Source organism: Cottoperca gobio, chromosome 6, assembly GCF_900634415.1.
Source record: "Cottoperca gobio chromosome 6, fCotGob3.1, whole genome shotgun sequence".
In the NCBI taxonomy this organism is placed as follows: domain Eukaryota; kingdom Metazoa; phylum Chordata; class Actinopteri; order Perciformes; family Bovichtidae; genus Cottoperca; species Cottoperca gobio.
In genome coordinates, this window is record NC_041360.1 from 9,955,952 (window position 1) to 9,972,607 (window position 16,656).

General features: G+C 42.1%; 2 protein-coding genes across 4 annotated transcripts in view; both read left to right on the forward strand.

Annotated features, from left to right (window-relative positions):
* ush1c (Usher syndrome 1C) overlaps positions 1-8,671 on the forward strand; it is a 20,641-nt gene extending 11,970 nt beyond the window's left edge. For 2 of the 3 annotated variants that reach the window (XM_029434066.1, XM_029434067.1), the window contains exons 16-21: positions 4,884-4,925; positions 5,599-5,652; positions 5,771-5,870; positions 6,259-6,368; positions 6,580-6,635; positions 8,258-8,671. In XM_029434066.1, the coding sequence (XP_029289926.1) occupies positions 4,884-4,925; positions 5,599-5,652; positions 5,771-5,870; positions 6,259-6,368; positions 6,580-6,635; positions 8,258-8,270 (375 nt within the window). In that variant the 3' untranslated portion in view covers positions 8,271-8,671. Of the gene's footprint in view, positions 1-70; positions 230-463; positions 581-3,969; positions 4,036-4,883; positions 4,926-5,598; positions 5,653-5,770; positions 5,871-6,258; positions 6,369-6,579; positions 6,636-8,257 lie in introns of all 3 variants that reach the window. The other variant, XM_029434068.1, reaches the window with a different exon arrangement.
* A 955-nt stretch (positions 8,672-9,626) lies between these two features.
* Positions 9,627-16,656, forward strand: part of abcc8 (ATP-binding cassette, sub-family C (CFTR/MRP), member 8) — a 54,927-nt gene continuing 47,897 nt past the window's right edge. The window contains exons 1-3 of the mRNA XM_029433737.1: positions 9,627-9,703; positions 11,613-11,775; positions 14,660-14,801. Coding sequence (XP_029289597.1) covers positions 9,683-9,703; positions 11,613-11,775; positions 14,660-14,801 — 326 coding nt within the window. The 5' untranslated portion in view covers positions 9,627-9,682. The remainder of the gene's footprint in view (positions 9,704-11,612; positions 11,776-14,659; positions 14,802-16,656) is intronic.

A 16,656-nucleotide genomic window follows, 5' to 3' on the forward strand; every position in this document is an offset into this window, starting at 1 on the left:
CTGTGTGGTTTGGAGTGGCAGATTTGTCTGTCCTTTGCTTTTTTATTTTGACTAACTGATAATACCTCAGAAAGGAAAAAAGAAAAAGAAGAAAGTGTCCAACACGGACACACTGCAGGAGCAGAGAAAGAACAAGAAGGAGATGGAGTTTGAGCTGAAACTCGCCAAGGAGAAGGAAGAGATGCATGAACGAGAGAAGCAGCTGAAGATCAATCGGCTGGTTCAGGAGGTACGAAAAGAGGGGCTTACCAAAGTGATAATGTAGATTAAACCGTTTTGATATTTATAATGGACTTTATGGCAACGTTAACTCACAAGGTGTCAAGTCGTGGTTGAACAGAAAAGGGACAATGTTGTTTGTCTTGTGATGCCCTGAAGGCTGCTTTTAACCTGAGCATGGAGATGTGTGTGTACAGGGCTAATTCCTATTGTCTGATGCTCCCCGGCTCTGCCTCTGTGCCAGGTCTCAGAGACGGAGAGAGAAGACCTGGAGGAGTCAGAGAAAGTGCAACACTGGGTGGAGCGTCTTTGCCAGACTCGGTTGGAGCAGATCTCCTGTGTGGAGAATGAATCCCCAGAGGTACAGAGTGAGACCTCCTCTGTTGAAACCTCTCTGCACTGAGCTCTTCACAATGTTTTGTTGTTCCGTATAACCTTATACTATGTTATAAGCTGATATTTTCTTCTTTTATGAATAGAGAGCTAATACAGTAGTATAGCATTGATGATGATAGCATTCCTGCCATGTTTAGTTTGTGACGTGGGGAAGAAGGTCTACCTTCCCACCACTGCGTGTCATTTTGTTGCTTATTTCACTTTGAATGTAAAGTTACAGGATTTATATGATGCATGAGCTGAAGCAATATAGTGTGTAGTTGGACATGCTCATACCACTAAAAATAATGTATTTCCCAGAAAGTGAAATCAATACGAAAGTACAAGAGAGAAAGAACAGTAGAAATTTGGATATTTGGCACGAATCGTAACATTTTATGGATGTGCCTCCCGAGGATTGCATTAATAAAGGTCATTTAGGTCAACAGGAGAATTTACAGATGAGATGAAACATTTTTCCTGTCATTGTGACTTTTAAGCTCTCCCCACCGCGCTCTCCTGCTTCGGTGCCCAAGGTGAAGCGTTTCCCTGGCGGCCTCCACCTGGCCACCACTGATCTGGATGACATTAACCTGGATGAGGTGGATCAGAGCCTAAGGGGTCCAATGAAGAGGCTGGCCCCCACCCAGCCTAGCACAAGCTATCCTCCCCCTCCCTTGCCTCTCCCTCCACCCTTACCCAAGCTGAACCCCACAATACCCAACTACTCCCCTTCCACCTCTCGAGCATCCCCACAGCGGCGGCCTCCTTCTCCACCCAGCGCTAGAAAACCTCCCTCTGCCCCGTCTACCTTGCCCAACAAGGGGCGCAGGCCTCACCCACAAACTCACCCTCAGCCTGCCCAACCCCCTCGCCCGCCTTCCTCCCACTATCCTCCTCCGTCTCAGTCGTCGTGGCCTCCATCCTCCCCTCAGCCTGCTCCACGGCCTACACCGCCACCGCCGCCCCCTCTTCCTCCACCTCCTCCTCCTCCGCCTCCCCCTCCGCCTCCACCCCCACAACACTCAGGAGATCGAGCAGGAACCCTCAGTGGGTACCGCCAACAACATCATCATCATCACCATCACCAGCAACACCCTCCCAGTCCTCCAGAGCACAGGAGTGAGTGGGAGTCAGGCGGCTATCTCCCAAGAGGAGGACTTTACTCGTCCAACACCAGTGAAATGTCCTACCCCTCGAGTCCAAAGGTTAGAGATGCTCATGTGAGAGACATGATGTGTGGGACTGGCTTTTCCTCTTTCTATTAGATGGCAAGGGTTCTTTCTAGGATAATGCAAAGCTAAGTTTATGCATTTCAAGGCTGCAAGACTCGACTCTCTTAATGGTTTAGGTGTATGTGCGTGCATGTTCTGTTTTTTATAATGGGATGTGTTATGCATGAAGAGAGCTGATACACAGTATGAACATGACTGAATTTATTTACATATTACCTCAAGCTGAGGGATAGGCATTCAGAGATGCAGTTAGTTGATGTTGGTGTTTGGCTTGTAGCTGTGTGGATTGTTATACCAAGTGAAGTGTTGCATGGTGTGTAGTGGAGATGAAAGCAGCACGTTATTGGAGCTGATTCATATGTTTAAAATATGTGTGCTCACGTTTGGACCTTTGCATTTTATAGATTTGGTTATGAATTGAATGCTTTTGAAACCTCAGCCAGTCTCGGTGTGTCTTGCACTGATATTCCTGCAGTGCTCTGTATGTGCCAGGGGGCAGAAAGATTCATTTTATTTTACTGTGGTTCAGGTAATGAGAAATACCTCCCATGCCAGTCGTATTTCCTCTTCAAGCTCCCCCTTGGTGAGTGTCTTTCTGTAAAAATCTGATGTCATCTTTTGCAAACATTCCTTCCATTTGTAGTAACAATTATGAGCTTTATACATTTGTGAAATCTTACCAAGACGCTTTTGTTGTTAAATGACTTAATGATGAACATACTGTTAAAATCCAAACTTATACTCTGCTGTTGCATGGAAACGGTCTTTCCCCAATAGCAACTAGCTCCTAGTCCCCCCAACCAGAGGCGTCAAATGGCCGCAGTCATGTCTAAACCCGTCATGCTGCCGCAGTCCCAGACCCACCGACCAGATCCGCTCAGACCTGCACTGCGTTCTGATGTCCTGGTATGTCCTGATTCAGCATAATAGAGTCATTAAGTATTCAGATATCTGACACAGCGTGCCATCATGCTGGTGAGAGATTCATCGCCGCTTCTTTATCTAGTCCAGGTGAGTCTTCCAGCTGTTGCTCAGAATGTCAATCTGTCGTTACTGGATCACACTGGGGAGTTTTTTCTCCTTCCTGTCAAAAAGCTCCAATGAAACTGGGCAGATTGTTTATTTAACAAATGAAATGTAAGGGAGAAAGCCTTTTGCAGTAACCTTCTGCCTCACGTTTATAGAGTGACACATTCACACCTGAGAGAATCAACAACACACATATACCATCAGTTCAGCAACTGGAGGTGAAACACCTAGCTGAGAGACACTTTGACTGGAGGAGCTGGAGGGTTGCCATAAATCATTCACTTTCCCCTGACATCTATTACCCCAACCGACAGAGTAGTCTACACTGCCTAATGCTTTTAAATGCAGTTTTATATGTTGTATTTTGTAAGTTTAATTATAAATTGTAACAGGAAAAAATTGGAGAAATGGGCCAATGAACTTAATGAATAAGGCTTGTAATAGTCTTTATTTTTGTGCCTCTGCGCCAGCGATCGTTGTGGCCGGAGTCGTTATGTTTTTGGGTTGTCCGTCCATCTGTCTGTCCCTTTGTCACTTCGTCCCATTCTCGTGAACGCGATATCTCAGGAACGCCTGCAGGGAATTTCTTCAAATTTGGCACAAACGTCCACTTGGACTCAAGGAACTGAATAGAATTTAGTGGACAAAAATCAAAGTCACTGTGACCTCACAAAACATGTTTTTGGCCATAACTTGATATGCTTGTTATGAGTGTTCTTTTAGACATTTTTAGAAAGATATGAATGTAAACTGAAACTTGACTGGTTGGTAGAGACATACAACTGCATGGCGGTAATTCTAGTTATTGTCAACAAATTTCTGAAGCGTAAATGCAATTGCCAGAAGTAAAAAGCAAACATTAGGCTATAAACGAACTACGCCATTGTGACTTCAACATCACTGCCACTAAGCTAAAGGTGGACCTGTGGTCGATGTGATGACGTTTAATGTCCCAGACAACCTCTGTAGCCTCACTGCACACTGCAAGTTACTGTTTAAAATGTATCATATATATATATACAGAGAAATAATTACAGCATAGAAGTATGGGTTGTGTTTGTTTTGTTTTTTATTTGTTTGCTAAAATCTGCAAACTGGTTTTGTGTTTCAGCCTCAGGAAATGCTGAAACGGATGGTGCCTTTCAACTCTTCTTTTAAATCAAACACCAAACGACAAGTAATCCATACTTATCACCACCTCTATTGATTTAAATTACTCTTGAGTGCGTTTTCTCCTGTTCTTTTTCTTTTTTGTCTCCATGCTCACTCATCAGGTTTCCTCATGGCTGCCTCTGGAATGGCTCTTCCTTTATTTTGTCCTCTCGCTCGTCTCTCTTGGCTGCATCACTGCCTTTAGGTCTAGTTGTGTAGTTAATGCACGAGTGGGCTTGTATTTATTTGGAGCACACAATAGTGCTGTGAACATACAGTGTGGAAATGCATGTCACAGTCTCACTGCTGTTATTGGTTTTGATCTTCGCTGGCAACAGATGGTTTGTAAGTCATGATCTTAGACAGAGGACTTTAGTCTCATTAGATTTACTGTATTATTCAAAATACCACAACAGTTAGTTTGTCTGGTCTGATTTCAACTGCTGTCTCCAGCCACAACACATAGGTTCATTCTTTATGTCCAATGGTGAGTGTCTGAGCAAAACAACAGGAAATGAAGAGTAAGATTAATGTGTGTTTATTCTGCAGGGAGAAAAACGTCTCTCTGAGTCGTAGCTGGATAAATGTGTTGTCCTTTGTTCTGTTTCCCATCAATTAATTAAAGTGAGGCTTTGAAAGCCACTGTGCTTTTTAAATTACTGGCTTTTAGTGTCTCCATGGTTTCCATTTATTTAGGATGGTATTAAAGCTTTTACATAAAACTGGTTGTCAAAGGAAATCTCACCGGCACTTCTTTCACCGGCACTGACATTGACCAACATTTCTTTAATGCTCTTGTTTTATTCTGTCCAGTTTGTTAACCACCTATTGATATTGATTGTTTCAATGAACTGCATGTTGATTCTCTTTCAGGGATTTCAGAAATACGAGGAAGATTTTGATCCCTACTCCATGGTATTGTATATCTGATCTTGTTGACACTACAGCAAAGCAGAAAATGCAACAGATATTTGGTATCTCAAATGAAAGTGGTATTTAGCTAACAGGTGTTAGCTCCCGCTAACTATAAATGTAAACCTTGTGTTTCTGCGAGCATCCATTAACCGTAATAGCTGATGCTTCTAAAGGTTACAAAATGTGTTATTCGCATGGCAGCCATTTTGATACAAAAGAGATGCCTTAAAACCTGCATTACTACAACAATTTAGGCAAATTAACAGTTGAAAATATTACAAAGTAATAACATAAATGCCTATACTGACTGGGTTCAGAAGGGAAGTTAGCTAGACTTCCTTGTTTTTTGATAGCTAAATAAGCTAACTTCTGGTAGCTAGCTTGTGAGCCAAATAAAAGCCCAAGTGACTTCAGAGAATTAGACTTTTTTAATTGGCTTTAAGATAAATTTCCAGTTTGTTCCATTACTTTCCTGAAGTAAACTATTTTAGAGCAGCTGTCCTCTCTTTAGAGGGTTCATCCAGGGTTAATAACTCCCAAAGGGTATATTTAAGTCTTGTTTGTTGCTTAGCATTGCCATACATAGATTCAGATAGTACGAAGTCATTCTTCATGTTGGCAGCTCTATCTATTGTTTTGCTTCTCCCCTCCTCAATCCTGTCTTTGTTAATAGTTCTCTTCGGACCAGATAGACGGGCGAGATGTGAGACGGCTGAGAATCAAAAAGGTACTGACTGCATCTTCTGCCATAACTCACTCGATTGATGAGGGGAGTCTCACTTATCACAGTACGGTATTCTAAAACATGACTGATGCTGTTGATGTTTTTGTTCCTTGTTCTTTAGACTGGACATCTTGACATTGCTCTGGAGGGAGGTGCAGACTCTCCTTTGGGAAAGTTGGTGATATCTTCTGTGTATGAAGGTGGCGCTGCAGATAAGCACGGTCAGTTCATTTATTTTATTTTCAAATATTAACTTAATGACAGGTTAACTTTAAATCCATGAACACGTCAAAAAAAACGTCACATTTTAGTGAAAGTATTTTAGACGTGCCAGTGGTTGACACCTGCTTGTTGACTTTTCCAAGTGCATAAGATACAAATTAAGATACATGCAACTTTGCTGACATATCTCTCCACTACAACACAGCATCACTGTCAACATGCTTATGGTTTACTTGTCTACTGGATTAAATGTAGAGTCTAAAGTGTTTGAGCACGTCTTCACGCAGACTTATCTCTACAGCTGGTTCTTCACTTTTACTTTCTGTGTGTCACTGTTGAGAATAAACATGTTTGGCAGTAAGCCATCTCTAATGTGTCTGTTTGTAGGTGGCATTGTGCCCGGGGATGAACTTATGGCTGTGAATGGGAAGATCCTGATTGATGCGACGTTGACTGAGGGACAAAACTCTCTGGCTCGGGCCTGGAATAGTGGAGGGGTAGGACTCACATTAGAGGACAATGAAGTGCCTTACTTCATTTTTTAAAGGAAATGTATTGTTTACCCTAGTAGCTACAACAGCAAGCTGTTTGATTGATTGTACTTAAACCCAATCAACCTAGACTGATTGATTGATTGTGCATGTTGTTGTCACGCTCTAACTTGCAGTCAGGCGCAAAATATAAATGTCGTGTTGTGTTTACCTTTAGGACTGGATCGATGTTGTCATCACTGTTTCCCCTCCGAAAGATTATGAAGATGAAGTGTAAGCATTCCTGATAACTATCTATTCACAAATGTGTATGTGTATCGTCTGTGTAATAATTATTTTTGCATCTTTTGCACTTATTTAAATCTGGTGCATTTTTGTGATAATTTAGGCCAGAGGTTGTTTTTTCAGCCAAAGACCACTTACAAGATAGAGAATATACCAGGGACCCCTTTTAATGTATCATTGGAATAATTTAACTTAGTCTATTTTGTACACTTCTATAGGTTTAGTTTAGATAGCCTATGTGAAAGAACAACGCAAGAGAAATGTATTGGAAATATATCAGACAAGTATTAAGTATATTTGCAGATTATACGAGTTATAGATTTCTTAGATTGGAATGTAATCTATGAACTATTATAGACTTTAAAATATTAATATTATTTCTTGAACTATGTCTTTTGTAAAAAGAAAAAAGAATGAATATAAAATAGTCTTAAATGATCATTTAAATGAATTCACCATGACTAAAACTTTTCACGAACCCCCTGGCAGAGTGCCGTGGACCCCACGTTGAGATTTAGATCATAATCTAATTAAACTGGTCCATGAGTTTACAGTTTGTGACAGTGTGTCTGTGTGCGTGTGTGTGTGTGCGTGTGTGTGTGTTTGCACGTGTATGCAGCCCTAAGTCAGCATCAGTCAGTCCCACTGTGAACAGAAAGGTGTTTGAAGGCAGTGCAACACTTTACAGACACGGCTATCTTCAGCACTAGCCCTCCTTCTCCTCGTGCCTCACCTTCGTCCCGGTAATCGACTTAGTCTTCGAACCTCCTCTTCACTGCACGTCTCAGAGGGGATGTTTGGTGTGGCATTTGTTTTTGTTTGGCGCTATTCTTTTTTCTTTACCACATGTGACAGTCTCCCTGTCGATCAGAAGGAACGAGCAGTGTTCTTTGGCATTTGTTTCTCATCTTTGTCAAACTGTGAGATTTATGTATTGCTATTACAGCTTGGCTATTTCCAAGAAAAGCTAACGTGACAGTGAAGGTCTCTATAGTATAGCGTATACAGTTTTTCTATTTGATAAATGACTCAAGGCGATGTTACTTTATTGCTGAAGCATGTGTTCTACAACGATACAGCCATGCCATTCGAGTGAAGACATTTACGACTAATGCGATCGGTGACCCATCCCACCATATATCTGCCAAATCCCGACCCAGTGAGCCGTATATAAACACATATGTTCTTGTTTGGCCTCTGTGGTTTTGTCCTGTGTCGTCAGGTCATGGCCGCTCTTTAAAGCAGCTTAGGACTCCTGCCAGCCTTCAGCAGTTGTTCTGATTGATGTTGTGTCCCGGGACTGTTACATGTTGTGATACATAAACTCCAAGTGACACCGGGTTGTACTGTAGGGAGGATTTCTCCTCCGCTACAGTAACAATTCATGTGTTCCCAGGGTTTGACCAAATTTTGTAGTTTCAGTTCCTGCATGTGTGTCGGTCTGTTGTGTTTAATGTGCAGTGACTGAAGCAAGCACGGTATAACAAATGTTTTCCTGATTAAACCTTTCTTAGCAGTCCAGTTACCAAAGTATCTCAGGTTTAACAGCTTTTGTTTGGTGCATTCTTATCTTGCATGTTGTTAATGAATTATTCTTTATTCTCCTGCAGGACGTTCTTCTAGTCTCATCAACAGCCGGCCAAGAAAACCCACTTTGATTAAGAAGCTTTTGATTGTTGATGATTCCTTCAGGATTCACCTGAATTCAAGCTGAAGATGCTCTTTTGTTTTTACTTAACATTACTATAGGCTGTTATTAGCCTTGTGTCATGTACTCAAGATATTGACACCATGCAGAAAGCATCCTCACTGTCTTGCTTTGGTAAAAGATGATCCAGTCAATATTCAGTTGTCTCTGGCCTGTACACGGTTGGCCTCATTTCGATCCCACGGCCATGCTGATCATTCTCTTCAGACTTGTGTCTCATCTGTCAGTATAAAATGGCGAGTTAAAACAGCCAGCACTATCAACACATTGTACACAGCATAACATTTCAAGAAAAATAAATACAAATTAAGGTGTAGATTTGTGTGCTTTTAATAGGTCCTTACTTTCTATCAGTTTGGCAGCCAGTCCCTGCCATAGTTCTTCTTACTTTTTCTACCATGCAGAAATTAGGCTAATTTTAAGCCGACCCATGACATAATTCCCATTGGTTGTTTTAAAGGTGGATAAAAAATGTCTATGCATTTACAAGTAGCTTGAGATATATAAAAAAAGAAAGTTACACTCCTGCTTCTCATCCTTGCTTAATGCATTCCTTCATCTTCTCTACTATTTTCACCAGCTCTGCATAGATTTACTTCAAGGTTGTGGAGCCACTCGGTTTTGTTTTCAAATGTCCACAGGGGGCAATAGTGCTCCTTCTTGAATGTCATTCTACTCACTGAGTGAGGGAGACACAGCTGAGTTTATAATCCTTATAAAGCTTTTAATAAACCCTAAATGTCAATATAAATAAAAGGTTTAAATCAGATTTATAATAGAGTGTATTGTGGTAAATGTACATTTGAGATCATTTAGCAAAAATCAATCCATAAAAGTCGAGAAATCCATGATGTAATGTGACATGTGTGTTGCTGTGCAGCATCCCACAATATAACCGTGCAGTGGTCCACTCCCGCTACATGATGACCTACGTGACTGCTGTCTGCTGCGAGTTTCAGCGTCGCGTCGACCGCTGTGGTGTGTTTGGATTAGTGGCCCCTGCTACTGAAACCCGCCGGAGACAAAAGGCGGCCTTCAGTGTAAGATCTGCCCTATTCTTCATCTTCCTCCTCCTCCTCCTCCTCCTCCTCCGCGTTACCCGGGTTCAGCACCGTGGATAGCGCTCTGCCTCCACCCTTAAACCGCCGCCTGCGGTTGAATGGTCAAACATTAAGTGGGACAGCAAGAAGAAGTCGGCTGCGCTCTCACAACACAAACTGCAATTTGGTAGATTTGTTTACCCTTTTTCTTTTTTTTTAACATCCAAGCGACGCATGTGACAGTATTGAAGAGTGTTTTGGGGAGTCAGGGAAACGCCGCTGCAACAATGATCCCACGATATAAACCGGTAAGTCACCTGGTCTCTCACACTGATCGATACTTTCACTTTGAATAGTAGGCTCCACTGCTTTGTTTGCATTTCATGCACAACATAGCACTATAAGGTGTTTGAATTGTTGCCATCATAAAGTATTTCTCAATTGCACATACATAATAGGACCTATAGCCTATATGTATGTATACATCATTTTACAGTCATGAGTCGGATGCAGATTAAAGCCTATGCTACAAGTCACTTTAGGTCATAGTTGATGAATTCCTGTGATCATACATCACTAAGATTCATCTCTCGGAGAGAATTATAGGAGAGTTTGAAATATAGGAGGTGTTTTCTCGGCTGGGCTGTTACATTGTGGTAACACATTTGTCACAGCCAGAGGGAGAACATTTTCTAAAAGATGAAATGGTATCCTTTCATTTTTTTGAATATGTGCGAGAGACTTGCACGATGATTAATATTGATCACTGCATGGTTCATCATTCACCTCTTACCCTCCATTTACTCCCACAAACCAAATCATCAGTGTGTCACACACACAAACACACAGTCAAGTCTGTTATATTTAGTTGGCATCTGTATCTGTGGTTCTATAATAATTGCAGAGTCTATTTCGGGCTGTTCCTATATTCAATGATTTTAGGAATGCATTGATCTTCATCTTTGCTGTAAACCCTCCAGCTATACTATCGGCTTTTGTCCTTTCTGGGTCTCTGTGAGTGTCTTCTACTTGATATTTTTCTTTCCACGCACTGAAGCTTTAACTCTCCCCAGGCAATCCATTGATGGATAGTGCTTATCTCTGATGTAGGGCACCACATAACTATATCTCAGCCAGTTTTCCCAGCGGTTAAAACACATACAAATAATAATGCAGAGCATGATAAAACGGTTATGTATTTTCAACCAGTAAGAGTCTGTCCCTGTTGATACATGGATTATTCAAATCTGCTCCCATGTGGCTCTTAGCTGATCCCTCTGAGTAAATCAGCTGCCATTGGCTGCAGCGGGATCTCTCTCTTCATCTGTCCCAGGAATATAAAATATTTTATGTCTCTCCTTCTTTACGTGTTAATCAGCCACCTTCAGTCTTTCTTGGCGCTCTTTCTTGTTTAGTGCTCTTAATGTGAACTAAAGTGATGAATGACTGTGGGGTAGCGTTATGTAATTCCTGAAAACGTGGTGTGGGGATTTAGATATGTGCATCCTTCACACGTACCTTTTGCACTGCTCACTCAGCAGCTGTACCCCCTTTCTCTCTCCTCTCTTTATTCATCCTCCCGTCTGTCTTCACCCTCCCCCCTACCTTTAGTGGCTCTCAGTCCTCCAGCTCGCCTGCACACTCTTCCCCCTCTGCTCTTGTCTTCCAAGGTCGACTTTGAGCTCTCATTTGCAAAGAGACAAGAATAGCAGGTGCACTGCGCTGCTCTAGCTGCACGTGCGTGCTTCTGTGTGCATGCTTCTGTGTGTGTCTGTGGGTCTGAATGCATTCTCCTGGAGCTGTGCAGCGCCAAGTCAAGCTCCAGTGTTAGAGGATGTCTGAAGATTGCGGGCGGACGGCATGCAGATGTTTCTCACCAGCATGGCCGGGAAAGTAGCGTAGTCTGTCAGAGAGGAGAGAGAGCTGTTGCTGCTGCGCTGGACTGTGACTGCCTCGGACCCAATATATCCCTCCTTCCTTCTCTCCCCTCTGTCTCCTCTTTTTCATTGGATCGGATATTTGGGAGCTGGATTACAGAGGGTGCAGGGAGCAGCTCAATTTGGGAATTATCTACTGAAGAAATCCAGTGTTCCCTTTGAAGAGACAACATGCTCTGAGAGCCTCTATTTAAGATATCTCTGTCTCTCCTTCCGGTCCTTCCCTCGTCTTCTTCTTCCTCCTCCTCCTGCTCGTCTTCCTCCGGCCGGTTCCTTGCAGAGTCCCGGTTCCACCATGTCCTTGGCGTTTTGTGGGAACGAGAATAACTCGGTGGCTTACAACGTGGACGACGGGGTCCTGAACAACGGCTGTTTCCTGGATGCGCTGAACGTGGTGCCACATGTCTTCCTCCTCTTCATCACCTTCCCCATCCTCTTCATTGGTGAGTGTCGCTGGGAGGTGAGATTCCCAGCCTTTTCCCACTACAACAGACCACACACACATTAACTGTGTGCATAAAGACTAATGAAAGCATTTATTTACATTATAGTGTCTACACAATTTAATGAACTTAACCAATATTTTATTTATAAGCTGGTGAGCATCATTCCTCAGTTAAAAAACTCTCTCTGTAGGTGTTTGCTGTCCCATAGCCAAGGTTAGAAATATGAGTATCTTGAGTATTGTAGAAGGTAAGGATATATTTCTTGAGCTGCAAGCAAATATGACTCCTCTGATTAGTGTAGTGTACAGAGGCAAATCGGTTTAACCTTCTTTGCTCTCCTTCCTTGCTGCTGGCCATTCCATTAGTGTCCTCACCGTGTAACCAGCTCTGCGTCGCTGCTCACACTCCGCTCCTACAGGCACACAAAACGCTCCGGCTTCATCATCTGCCCATTCACCTCAGTGTGTGTGCAGGACACAACACATTGTCACTTCAAACACCTGGTTTGACAGTGGCTCTGCGTTCCTGTTGTTCACGGAACATGCAACCTATCTGATTATATTTAAAACATAAAGACATTATCTTTCTCAGTACCATATAGCGTATACATGCTTCCATGTCTTACCACATTTCTAAATGTTTGTTTGTTGTTTGTATGTTTTTGTAGTAAGGTATTCTCCCATACTTGAACTTTTAAGTGTCATTTCTGTCACTATATTATGTGTTATTAGATGACAACTCTTTCTAGCCATGCTAGCGGTATGGTTCTGTGGAGGGTAGAGGTCTCTCTACCACTTTGGTCCAGACTGAAATATCTCAACAAACCAGATGGATTGCGATGTTTTATTGATACAGTCGTTCATGTTCCCCAAGCATGAATTTAACAACTTGGTGATGCCCTTCTTTTTAAATAGCGCCATCATGAAATCAAGTTTCCCAATACTTTGACCAAATTTCTGCTAAACTAATGACAATCCCATCACCCTCAGCGTGATTTGCGTTTATTTCTAGTAAGCAAATTATAGCATGCTAACAGACTGAACTAAGACGGTGAACATTGTAAACATTTGACCTGCTAACCATCAGCATGTTAGCAAGTCTCAAAGAGCTGCTATGTCTGTAGAATATTAGTCTTTTTTTGTCTTATTCACAAAGTGAGATGTTTCTAGAAACCCTGTGGAGGTTGCCTGCATAAATGTTTTGTTTCTCATTCTCACTTAAACATTTCCCTTCTTTAATTGGAGCAAAGAAATACTAGCAGACTGAAAGTGGAAAGATAAAAACATTCACTGAAAGGAGTGCAGCGATTCCTCTCCCTCCCCTGTAAGCTTGAGCTGTACTGCTTCCACTAACAACTCTGTAACCAAAGAAAAACCTTCAGAGGTGTGAAAGCTTTTCTGTCCACCGTTAAAAATGGGCTCTGCGCTGCATTCTGCCCTGCAGCTATGTTATGTGTTTTTCTTTAGAGTGCTTGCTTATGAGCTCAGCTCACAATAAGGTTACAATGTAAGACGAGGCTGTGGATAGATGCGCCGCAACACCTTTATAAGACAGTTTGCTTTACATCATTAGTCAGAGAGGAGGATTATTCTACTTCAGTTAGGGCTGCACATTTTGATTATTTTAATGATCACTTAATCTGTTAATGCTTGTTTTGATTAATTAATTATTCTGTAAAATATCTGAAAATGGTGGAAAATGTCCATCACTGTTTCCCAGAGCTCAAGGAGACATATTCAACTGCCCTCTTTTGTTTGACCAGGAGTCCAGCACCCAAATATGTTATTATTATTAATTCATTTTAAATCACACAAATGAAACATCAAATCCTCACATTTAAGAATCTGGTACCAGCTTAGTGAGAAAAGAAACGAATGATTCGCAAAATAGTTGTTGATTCATTTTCCGTTGATCATTTCAGCTCTAACCTCAGTCTTCTGTAGGCTACTGTCAAACCAACAACCCTGAATCAGTCACACATTCCTGACAACCAGCTGTTCTCCAAAGGTCTATATTAATTATTAATTAATTATCAAAAACTGAAATAGTGAGACGTTTTGCCTGATATAAGGCACAACACAGTAACGCAGTGTGTGTGTATGTGTCTGTATGTGTGTGTGTGTGTGTGTGTGTGTGTGTGTGTGTGTGTGTGTCTGTGTGTGTGTATTTGCGATTGCCAGCCTGTGCCAACACTTCTCACACTTCAACACAGAGAGATGAAGTGTCCAACTAAGCTAAGGTGCCAACATCAGAGGAGTCATTACCATAATGTGGTCAGCAGAGATGTGTTTTATGACAGCAGTGACTCGCATTATGACATAAATTGCACTTTGATAACTGAATCATTGCTATATTATAGTCTGAGTTGATCCAAACACCTACCATAGGGAAGGGACAAAGAAGCTGTAGATACAATAAGAGCTACAATAATTGACTTGAGGGTATAAGGCCAGCAGCCATCTGGCCACTCTCATTGGCTTACCTGCCAAACACCGAGCAATGTAATGAAAGTGATAATAATATTTCTATATGAAGAGGTAAAGGCTGCCCCTACCCCTAGCAGACCATCCTTTTAGTTTACCGTCTTGTCATTCAGCTGTGATTATGAGAACACTTTGTCATATAGCTCATTAGATTCAAGGCTGCACTGGGAATGAAAAGCAATAAGTCAAAACTGGTTACAAGGTTATTTTTTCGAGTTCAAATTTACAGCTACTTATAGAAGATTTGTGTCAAGATAAAAAATCAACTTTTGTTATTTCAATCTATATGTACATGTCCTTCTTGTATTTCACTGTCTTTGTACATGGAATTGAAATGACACACCCACACATGCTTTTTAAACGGATTATGAACATATACTTCCTGTAACCTGCTTTAGGCTGGGGCAGCCAGAGTTCAAAGGTCCACATCCACCACAGCACCTGGCTTCACTTTCCTGGTCACAACCTGCGCTGGCTCCTCACCTTTGTCCTGCTCTTCATCCTGGTCTGTGAGGTTGCAGAGGGCATTGTGTCTGATGGGTATGTTTGACACTCTAATTAATCCAACCAGATGTTTTGGTCATAAACTCCTAATATTGATGATAGTGTGACTATTTGCTTTTAGCAATAATAAAGCTATTCCAAATATTATTTACTAATTTCCTTACCTTTAAAAGTTTTGTGTATAACATTTTATATATAATAATTAGTTTTGAGACAGTAATGTATTTATGATAAACAGACAAAACCAATAATGAAATAATCAGTCATACTGCAGTGTGCTTCATTGTTGTGTGACTGAGAGTATTGCTGACTCATGCTAGTAATTAATCAAAGACTATATGACACACCTGAAAGCTGAAAAGAGCAAAGCTAGCATGCTGAAATGTTAGCATGCTGAAATGTTAGCATGCTGAGATGTTAGCATGCGGAATCAGCAGACATCTGGAAAAAGCTGTTTTTGTCATAATAATAATTTTTTAATCTTAAAACAAAAAAAGCCTAACGTTGGAGTTTTAGTTGTTGATTGCTCCCACATTTTTGTTCTTGTTTAAAATGATAAACCTCATAAAAAAACCCACTCAGCCTATCATGGTTCAGCCTTGGAAAATAATTATCTGAAAGCTTGCTGAAGCTAACGTTAACCCAGGAGTGAGGTATGACTTTTGTCTTTAATGATAAAACTACAACAAAATTACCAACAGAAACAAGAGAGCAGTTGACTCCTGAGTAAGTGACTATGTAGCATATCATGTTGTTTGTACATGGCCAGCAGTATAACAATACAGCTTTTTAAAGTTTCTGTAGCTGCTTAAAAACAGTGGCTGCCGTAGATGCTAATTTTAGCTAGTTAGCACTATCAATGTAGATAACGTTAGGTGTTTTGACTGATCCTTTCCCACTACTACTACTATTAGGTAGTCCTCAGACGGGCCCTGCATCGGTGCTTCCAGTCATATCAATCCTCCATGCATCTGGCTAGCTCGCCAGTATTTTCTGCTCCCGCATCTTTCCTGAGTACATCCACGTATGTTATTGCGGGACGCCCTCGTGATCGGTGCCTGTGTGTTGGCTCCCACAGCACAAGTTTGCTGGCTGGCAGCTCTTGGTGTCTCTGGCAGTGACCTGCCAGCCTCATTCTCCTGACCGCTGTTTTCTCACCCACCCTTAGCGCCCCCCCATACAAGTGTGTGTTGGTGACATGCTCATCCTTGTTGATGCCAAGTACCACATGCAGCATTCTCGTGTAGCACCCATCTTGGGATTTCTGCAGGGTGGGCTTCAGGGTCCAGCATTCACTGCCATACAGGAGAACAGACTCCGCTGTTGCATGGAAGAAGCTGAGTTTCATTTGTCAGGGGAGGTTGGAGTTCCACACACAGGTCATGCCGTTCAGGGCCCTCCATGCAAGCGCCTTCCTCACTTTAAGGTCTTGCTCGGACGAGTTGACCCACGAGCCCAGGTATTTGAAATCATTGACTTCCTTTAGAGCAGTGCCTCCTGTTGTTTTTAGAGGTGGATGGTCCGGGGGGATGTTATATGTTATGAACTCAGTTTTCTTGGCATTTAGCTGAAGGCCAACCTTGGCGCACTCTGTCTCCACTCTGCCCAGGAGTTCCTGTGCTTGCTCTACGCGGTCAGAGAGCAGACTGATGTCATCCGCATAGTCCAGGTCCGTTCTTACAGACCTCTGGAGGGATGCCGTCCGGCCCAGCACTTTTTCCCTGCTTCAGTGTGGATTTCACTTTGGCAAACTCCCTGACTGTAAAGGGACCATCGTCAATAGCGAGATTCGTGAGGACGACAGGTATCACTTCCTCAGGTACATGCACTGTAAGGTGTGTTCCCAGGAGATTTCGGAAGTGAGTGAACCAGGAGGTCACCCTCTCTTCTG